Below are 9,678 nucleotides of genomic sequence, written 5' to 3'. Positions count from 1 at the left end.
GCTCTCTGGCCCCACTGGACAAACCCTGGGGAGGGGTTTTTGGTTGTGAGCACCCCATTCCCTGTGCCAGGCCCCTGGGAATTCCCTGTCCCGTTCTGGGGTTGGGGAGAAGGATCCAGCCCTTCTCAGTCCCCTGTGCAGGAGTTACCTGGTTCTCCCCAGGTGAGTGAGGAACCTTCTCTCCCTGCCACGACCCTGGGTCTCTCCTGCTCTTGGAGGGGGAATTAAGGACCAAAAAAAAAGTTATTCCCTTCTCTTTGATGACACCAGAACTGTTTATAGCAGGAAAAACCAGCCAGTTAAAACAATGCTGAATTCTACGGGCTATGAAGGGCACACCAGGCACCTTTCTTGTTATTCCTGGTTGTCCTCTGAACCTGGAGCTAGATCCTTTCTCTTCCTCCCACTCACTTACCCAGCACGTGATGAACTTTATAATTAGTGACAAGACTCATTACATTTTATTTTTTTTCCCTGCTCCTTTTTCTCCCCAGGTGTCTGACAGATGTGACTACGTCTTTGTCAACGGGAAGGAAATGAGAGGCAAAGTGAATGTCAGAGTTAATTTCACTTACCAGCATCTGAGTGCCCCTTTAGAAATGACAGTGTGGATCCCTCGTCTCCCGCTGCAGATAGAGGTCTCTGACACAGAGCTCAATCAGATCAAGGGCTGGAGAGTCCCCATCATCTCTAATAAGAGGTAAGGTTTCATCATTAGGGGATGTTCATTCTGGGCTCTGCACTTGCCAGGGACCTGTCAGGGCCAGTGCATCTGAACGTGCTCATTTGGCCTTGGTGCAGTTCTGCTGTAGATGTGAAGGTCACCAGACATTTATTCAGTCGGCTCCTGCACTGGGCTGAGGAGGGAGAGGGGAGCTGCAGGTTGCAGGAAGCTAGATGGGAAATCAATTTCTTTTTGGAGCACTAATGACTGGGATGGGAAGAGCTAATTGGTCCAGTCAGGCAGGATCAGCCTCGAGGCTGCAAGGGGACACCAGCAGGAGCCAAAGGAACACCAGCAGGAGCCATGGGGACACCAGCAGGGGCCAAAAGGGACACCAGCAGGAGCCATGGGGACACCAGCAGGGGCCAAGGGGACACCAGCAGGGGCCAAGGGGACACCAGCAGGAGCCATGGGGACACCAGCAGGGGCCATGGGGACACCAGCAGGGGCCAAGGGGACACCAGTAGGAACCAAGGGGACATCAGCAGGGGCCAAGGGGGCACCAACAGGAGCCAAGGGGACACCAGCAGAGGCCAAGGGGACACCAGCAGGAGCCATGGGGACACCAGCAGGGGCCAAGGGGACACCAGTAGGAACCAAGGGGACACCAGCAGGAGCCATGGGGACACCAGTAGGAACCAAGGGGACACCAGCAGGGGCCAAGGGGACACCAGCAGAGGCCAGCTCTGGCAGGGCTGGGGGGTCCCCATCCTGTTCACAGGTCCTGGCAGCTCACAGATCCACTGTCAGGGGTCTGTCACCATCAGCACACGCCTGTTTGACATCCCTGTAGGGCCCTGAGGGGTGTCCCAAAGTCAGGAGACAGCTTTCACCCAGTCAGGGCGTGGAGGGAGCAGGCCAGAGCTGTCTGGGTCTGTTGTCAGAGTTACCAAGGGGAACAAAGTGGTAAAGCAGGTGTTTGGTATTCCCAGCTGCAAATGAAGACTTTTATTCAGGTTTCTGTGGCCCCAGAGCAAAGACATTGTGGTGGAGATGTGATTTCAAACCATACAGAGAGGGATGTGAGTGTGTGTGTCGGTGCAGAGATTTCCATGGCAACACAAAGATGTTTACGGGGAGATCCAGAAAGAAAAGCAGAGTGAAGGTCCCCAAAGCAAGGACTTGAGGTGGAGAACAATGGGAGATCGCTGGGGAGGACTCTGGTGGCAAAGCTGGGAGGCACTCGGTGATCTCAGTGCTGGTTTTGAGTCACAAACACGGGAAGCAGTGTTTGTTTGGGGATAAACCGGGAAATGGGATAAAAGAAACGGGATAAAAATGGGAGAAGGTGCAGGAAGCAGCGTGGTCCCTCAGGCAGGCTGCAGAGGGGTCACTCATGAACCCTAAAGAGATTTTAGCTGCTGGCAGCTGCTGCCAGGCTAAAACCTGTCCAGCTCCCCGCCAGCTCCCCGGGCAGAGCTGAACTCTCCCCGTTGCTGTTGCAGGCCCACGAGGGACAGCGATGACGACGACGAGGACGAGCGCAGGGGCAGGGGCTGCACCCTGCAGTACCAGCACGCCACGGTCAGGGTGCTGACACAGTTTGTGGCCGAGCCCCCCGAGCCTGGGGGGCAGCTCAGTTACCTGCTGGGCCCCGACTGGCAGCTGGACATCACCCACATGGTCAGGGACTTCATGCAGGTGGAGGAGCCGCGCATCGCCAGGCTGCAGGAGGGGCAGGTCCTGGTGGGGCTGGAGCTTGGCATGACCACGATCCAGGTAGGAAAGTCACACCTGGGTTCCTTTTCCTGCCTTGACTCGCCCGTGGTGGTGTGGTGGCAAAGCTCAGGGCGCTCTGTTCACCGGCCAGAACTTCCCAGAGCACCCGCAGGTTTTGTTAGCAGAGCTCTCAGGAGCTCAGCAGGAACTCCTTTGCTGAGAAAAACGAGACTGAAATAAAAACTAACAGCCTGAGCGAGTGACTGCCAAGGATGTTAAAGCCAAATGAAGGAGGCACAACATGATAATTGACCCTGAGCCATTAGGTGTCCTGAAGAACCTCATGGCCAGTGAGATGGTGTGTGGACAAACACAGATAGAAGCTATAATTGTAGTTTAATATAAATAATCAAGTAGTTCCTGCTCAATTACATTAATTAGTCGTGCAGATGTCCATTTCTCCTGCACTCTCCTCCCTGGGAATGGGGGATCCAGCATCAACAACAAAATCCGGAGCCAGGAACTTCTCAGTAGAACACAATTGAAGCAAGGACCAGAAGCCATGGGAGAGATGGTTTTCTTGCTTTTCTCTCCTCACCTGATGCCCCAAAGTGTAGTAGATCACAGTTTTATTTCATTTAATCCAACCTGTACATTGGGAGGCTTTTTCTGATTATTTTTGCCTCGGGCTGCTTTTGAAGGTGCAGCCAGGATTTGGGGTATCATGAGACGTGCAGCTGCTGGAGCTGCTCGGGCCCCTCCTTACTGGCAGAGCAAAGGGGAACGTGACAATTCACCAGCTGGTTAGGGAAGGGAGACTGGAAAATCAATCCAAATATTAATTAAAAGGAAAAGGAGATGGGGAAAGAGTTTATTTCAGTGATACTGAAGTAGAAAACAAGTTAATAAACACTAGAATAGAGGGAAAAAATCTCTCCAAATGTGGTTATCCTCCCAAACTGTCAAAGCAGCCAACAACCAGCACACCTCTCTGCCCATAACGAGGGTGCCAAGGCTGGAGAAACGGGATTGGAGATTTTTTTGACTTTCTGCAAAATCTGCAGAGACTTTCTGAATACCTTTCTAAAGCTCTGGCACTTACAGTGCTCCAACCAAAGCAGATAAAACTGTGGGAAGAAAAAAAAAATCCAAGGGTAAAAAACTGAGAGCAACTTATATTTAAAGAACACCTCTTCTAAGCTGCCTCAGAAATGCTGTGTGCCCTGCATGGCTCATTAAATTCAACTCCTGGCTAATGAGCATCTTGGATGTCATGTACCACTGCACTGACCTCTGTGTGGATTTTCTTAACCAAAACAAATTCTCTCTGTCAATTCTGCATTCAGCAGCACGGGAGGTTGTTGTAGCAATGCATTACCCTTCCTTTCTGCAGGACAGAAACAAATACCATTTCTTCAGTGGGTTTTATATAAATCTACAAGACTGAATTGTGTTGGTGCTACCTCAGAACACGAGGGTTAATCAAAAGACTTCAATTTCACATGAAGATTGCATTTACAGCTTGGTACTGCACCTGAGGCAGGTGTGGATATTGCATTTACAGTCTCCACATCTGCAGCAGGTGTGGTTATTACATTTACAGCCTCCACATCTGGGGCAGGTGTGGTTATTGCAGGTGTGGTTATTACATTTATAGCCTCCACATCTGGGACAGGTGTGGTTATTACATTTGCAGTCTCCACATGTGGGGCAGGTGTGGTTGGCACACTGCAGAGGGCAATGGCACAGCTGATGACAGTTGCACAGGGAAAAGGTGTCATAAGGCCCCTGGCGCTGCAGAAGAGTAACAAAATGTGAGAAGCCCTTTTAAAGTCATATTTTTAATAGTGTCTGCTGTGAAAAATTCTCCCCGTCACCATGAGCATCCCTTCTCTGTGTCACGTTAATCCAGTGGGGTTATTTCACATGGTGCTGCACAAAGTGGCTGCTGCTAACTCCAGTTTTCCTCTCCAGATCCTGTCCCCCCTGTCAGATAATTCTAACTCCATTTTCCTCTCCAGATCCTGTCCCCGCTGTCAGATGCCATCCTGGCTGAGAAGACAGTGACAGTCCTGGACGAGAAGGTGACAATCACAGACCTGGGAGTGCAGCTGGTGACAGGACTGTCCCTCTCCCTGCAGCTCAGCCCGGGCAGCAACAGGGCCATCTTTGCCACTGCAGTGGCCCAGGAGCTGCTGCAGTCCCCAAAGCAGGTACTGGGCTGGGTGGAAGGAGCTGCTCTGTGTCGCTGCCCCTGACATTTCCAGCAGGGTTTTACTGACAGTGTGCTAATGAAATATTCTGCTCATGGCGCTTTCCTGAAGGCCAGAAGGGTCCTGAACTGAAAAGCCAGGATCTCACAAAAAAGGGCCCTGTGTGATGTGTCAGAGTTGAGCAGCAGCAGTGCCCTTGCACGCACACACACACACAGACACACACACAGACACACACACACATACAGACACACACACAGACACACACAGACACACAGAGATGTGCCTTTTCTGGCCCATCCAGCACCCCCAGCACCTCCTGACCCGTTCAGCCTCCCACCACAGGTATCCAAACCAACCCTTTAATTCCACCTGCACAGGAGAAGGTCTCGTGTTGTGCCAAACTCCTCTTCCTTTAGTCCCTTCCTGTGAGCACTTGAAGGAGTCAGGGAACATCCCTTTCTCTCTGATTCATTACTAAAATATGAATCAGCATCACTGACTCATTTCCTGATTCATGATTTCATAAACCGTTTTTTCCCCGTTATTACTCTTAGTTCCTTTATTAGGGAACCAACAGCCACCAAGGGCTTTTGGACTTTGCCATGTCCTCATCAGCCCCGCTTGGTGTTTGTCCTTGTGCTTCTGAGCACATTTGAAATTTAAACTTTTTTTTTTTTTTCCGAACCAAATCCATCAGTCTGGGACTTTCCTCAAGGATGAGCTGGGCTCTAAACCCTTAAGCATGTTCTGAGTTTTTGAAGGTAAATGATCATGGCCATGCACATTTGAAGTCTGGCCAACTGCTGAGGTGCTTTAATTCATCGTGGGGTCCTCTCCTTGGGATGCAGGATGAGAAATGGCACAGAGCTGCTGTCAATAGGGTGAGAGGAGTCGGCTCCTGCACTGTTCCAGGAGCCAGGAGCTGAAGCCAGGCAGGTTGAAGGAAGGCCAGTGAGCTCATCCATGACCTGGGGAGCTGAGCAGAGTGCCCTGGGAGCAGCCAGCCCCTCTGTGCTGCCCAGCTGGGGCATCTCAGTGCCCAGAAATGGGGTCTGGCCAGGTCAGGGCAGCTCTGGATCCACACTAAACCAGAGAGGGAACTGGGTGCCCTCCCTGGCAGGGCTGACTCTGCTCTGCAAGGCACCTGAGTCCCCCCATGCCTCAGGAGCTGATTTTCAGAGCACGGTCCCTATAAGCAAAGCAATGCAAAATTATGAAATGATTATGCAGGTTTAAGCAACACAGTGGGAGGATGAGAGTCGGTGACATAAATTCTCTGCAGCCTTCAAGAAACATCCAAAGATTAATAAACACAAAGCTGGGATTTATGACAGTGTCAGCAAAGTCTTAGGGCTCTGTCCTGAAATAGAGACAGAAACAAATCTCCCATTGAGGCAGGGGGAGCTTTGTGGCTCTGAGGATTTCGGAATCAGGCCAGTGGATTATGCACCATACAATCCCAAAGGGCTGGAGGCTTACTCTCCATGCTCTGAACAGGTGAATGACTTTGTGCTGTGAACAGTTTAGAGGATCATCAGATGTGTTTATTCTCTGTGCATATGTGGTGTTAAAATGCAAACACCGTTTGTAGGGAAAACTGCTTATTTAAAGGAACAGCACTTGTATATTCACGGCTTCCACACGTTAATTTGGTGGCTGTGTGTCTGTCTGTCTGTCTGGCACACTCCCAGAGCAAGGTGATCCCAGTCTGAGCAGAGCAAGGCTCATTTCTGACAGTTCAGAATGCACTGCTGCTGTGTCTGCTGGGGATTCTCCAGTGCTGATATCCCAACCAGGGCCAGTCACAGCAGCAGAGGCAGGAATGGGACTCCAGGAGAGCAACCGGAATTTTGTCTGTAAATAATCAACGTACGAATACAAAGATTTTTTTCAGGTGGCACAACAATTTTCAAAAGCCCTTTGAGAGTCCTTAGAGGGCCTGATTTTTGAAAAGGGGTGAGCACATGTTTTCTGAAATTTAAAAGTGCTTTAAAGCGTTTCAAGGTAGGAGCCAGAAGTCAAGGCTCTCAGGAAAGCTGCAGCATTAGGCACATTCTGTTACAGAATCAGTGCCCAGGTCAGATCCATTTGCATTCTGTGAAAGCCTCCACTGGAATACACAATCTGCAATGCTGTGACACGAGATTAGACTTTATTATTGTCTGGCTTTTAATTGCTAACAAGCGTAAAAATTACCCTGGCCATTTCCTAAAGAAGCAGCTGATTGGTTTCCTCTGCTCATACAATCTGCTAATTTAATTTGTGAGGCAGAAATCAAGGAGGGAAGGTGTGGAGTCGTGTGTGGAGCTGTTGGCTGTATTAGCCATCTTTTAACGTCTGCTTTGTGTAATAAGAGGAGACTTTGGATTTTAAGCAGTTTAGAAATAACGTTGGGGTTTTTTTTTTATTTAAATATACAACAGTAAATGATCTCAGTCACTGGTAATGCTTGCTGACATGCAATTTATTATGGTGCTGAAGTAGACTCTGCAGAGCCCAGGGGATACGGCTCCTTTAAGCACCTTTGTGGAAACAAATCTCATTATCAATGAGCATTTTAGGCTGGTATTTCTCCTCACATCTGGGCAAGATATTAATTTCACTGCTCTCCCCATTTATTTCTGCTCTGATCACTAATGGAACATGGATTTGTGAGGAGGAGGAGGAGGGAACAGACCAGAGCAGAGCACATTTCCCTCGATGATCACTCTGAGTGTGTGTGGATGTATTTTTGTGTATCACAGCCCTCAGGTGGATGTATTTGTTTTGTGTGTTACAGGAGGCAGCCATCAGCTGCTGGATCCAGTTCAGCGATGGGTCTGTCATGCCCCTGGATATTTACGACCCCAAAGACTTCTCCCTGTCAGCCACCTCTCTGGATGAGAAGGTGGTCTCCATCCACCACGACCCCAGAGTCAAGTGGCCTGTGATCGCAGCGGAGACCGAGGGCCAGGGCGCCCTGGTCAGGGTGGAGATGGTGATCAGTGAGTCCTGCCAGAAATCCAAGAGGAAGAGCGTCCTGGCTGTCGGCAGTGGCAGCATTAAGGTCAAGTTTGGGCAGAGCGATGCCAACCCCACCAGCAGCGACAGCAGGCACAGGGGCAGCCAGCTGGAGGGCCACAGAGCCGGCTGGCAGGACCGAGGGGACGGCCACTACCGCAGCTCCTCCATGGGCCACGAGCAGGGCAGGGCCACCACCACCCACAGGTCTGTGCTGAGCAGGAAGGAGGACAGGGAGAGCCTGCTGGAGGATGACAGCCAGAACCTGCCCCTGGACTTCACCAGCTTCCCCGCCCAGGTGGACCTGCCGAGGGACGGGGGGGACACAGGGGACGGCGACCTGGTGCAGTCCCCCAGGGGCCTGAGCGACCTGGAGATCGGCATGTACGCCCTGCTGGGCGTCTTCTGCCTGGCCATCCTGGTGTTCCTCATCAACTGCGTGGCCTTCGCCCTCAAGTACCGCCACAAGCAGGTGCCCTTGGAGGAGCAGGAGGGCATGAGCCACGCCCACGACTGGGTGGGGCTGAGCAACAGGGCGGAGCTGCTGGAGAACCACCTCAACTTCTCGTCCCAGCAGGAGGAGCACGTCACGGCCATCGACAGAGGGGTGGACTACGAGGAGAGCAAGTACCTCCTGGACACCACTGCCACCAAAGCCATCAACGGACAGTCCTTCAGGGCTCCCGAGTTCAGCGAGGGGAAGGAGCACAAGAGCGAGCCCACGGCTTCTCCTACCTCCAAGAGGAAACGGGTTAAGTTCACCACCTTCACCACCATCTCCTCGGACGACGGGTGTCCAGCTGTCAGCTCCGTCCTCATGAGCAGTGAGGATGACATCAAGTGGGTCTGCCAGGACATGGACCTGGGGGAGTGCAAGGAGCTGAAAAACTACATGGAGAGATTGCACGAAAACGCGTGAGGAGACGCAAAAGACTTTTTTTTTTGGTTTGGTTTGTTCCTTTGTTTGTTTTTCACTCACCTTCTGCCTTTAATTTTGGGTAGTGGGGCAAAATGTTGCATTCTGACAAGAATCAGCTGGTGGAGAACAACTCAATGGAGCCCCAAGAAGCCACCCAAAAGCAGCTGGGAGAGCAGAGATCCTGGACAGCTCTTAAAATCCAAGTCCTCTCTGTGCTCAGAGATGGAAGTGAGAGATGTGTGTGGTTTTTTGATACACAGTAACATGAAAAAAACCCACTTAGAAAAATAATAACAGTCTCATTCTCTGTGCTTTCCTGGGAAATCAATAAATATAACAAACTCCGGAGCAGTTTGGATATTACAAAGCTCACACAGCTCTGCTGTTCCATATTGCAAGCTTTGGTTAAGAGCAGAAAGATTGGTCTCAGAATAAATAGCTCCATGAAAAGAGCACGTCGTTGGAGCCACGTGCAGAGAATATCCACCCAGGAACATGCATTTAAAGGTGACAAAAGCCACCGGTGTGAAGGAAGCAGCTCCCAGAGCTGAGGAGGCAGGAGATTCCCAAGAGTCTGGAGGGGATAAAGGCATCACTGGGCTGTTTACAACCTGCGTGTTTGCCTCCCAAGCGCTGACACTGGACACACAGAAACGCTTCAAACTCAAACTCTCTTTTTAAGTAGATGCCAAGGTAATCGACTTTGCCAGCCAATTTTTTTGGAATTTCCTAATTTGTAAAATAGAAGATAGAATCTATACTCAGAATATCACTCGTATTAAAGGAAGGTTTTGGAAAGTTTGAGAGAATGAGCTATTTTTAAAAGCCCACTTTATTTGATTGCCCTGTTTCGAATTTGTATTCCCAGCCCTTTCCCTGGAGCTCCCCAACTGGTTATCCTGAGGGCACTTCCCACATCAGTCAGCCTTGGAAGCTGTGGTCCTTTCCCTCTTCCCTTTCCCCTTTCCCTTTCCTTTTCCCTTTTTCCTTTTCCCTTTCCCTTTCCCCTTTTCCCTTTTTCCTTTTCCCTTTTCCCTTTCCTCTTTTCCTTTTTCCTTTTCCCTTTTCCCTTTCCCTTTTCCCTTTTCCCTTTTCCCTTTTCCCTTTTCCCTGTTTCCGTTTCCTGTTCCCCTTTTCCTTTTTCCTTTTTCCCTTTTCCC

General features: G+C 50.5%; 1 protein-coding gene across 1 annotated transcript; it reads left to right on the top strand.

The window, feature by feature from the left end:
- Positions 1 to 378: 378 nt before the first annotated feature.
- On the top strand, positions 379 to 9,678 carry LOC136369112 (transmembrane protein 132D-like). Its single transcript, XM_066331775.1, has 4 exons — positions 379 to 700; positions 2,170 to 2,443; positions 4,405 to 4,596; positions 7,379 to 9,678. Exons 1-4 carry the CDS (start codon positions 426 to 428, stop codon positions 8,516 to 8,518), a joined length of 1,881 nt encoding a protein of 626 aa, XP_066187872.1. The 5' UTR covers positions 379 to 425; the 3' UTR covers positions 8,519 to 9,678.

This window comes from Sylvia atricapilla, chromosome 17 (genome assembly GCF_009819655.1).
Source record: "Sylvia atricapilla isolate bSylAtr1 chromosome 17, bSylAtr1.pri, whole genome shotgun sequence".
In the NCBI taxonomy this organism is placed as follows: Eukaryota; Metazoa; Chordata; class Aves; order Passeriformes; family Sylviidae; genus Sylvia; species Sylvia atricapilla.
The sequence above is the reverse complement of the archived record's forward strand: the minus strand, read 5'-3'. Positions and strand labels throughout refer to the sequence as shown.

Bases quoted from the DNA above. Each gene is read 5' to 3' on its own strand.
- LOC136369112 (XM_066331775.1), top strand. From the start codon at position 426: ATGAACTTTATAATTAGTGACAAGACTCATTACATTTTATTTTTTTTC. The intron at 701-2,169 runs GTAAGGTTTCAT...TTGCTGTTGCAG, and splicing joins CCCATCATCTCTAATAAGAG to GCCCACGAGGGACAGCGATG. The intron at 2,444-4,404 runs GTAGGAAAGTCA...TTTCCTCTCCAG, and splicing joins TTGGCATGACCACGATCCAG to ATCCTGTCCCCGCTGTCAGA.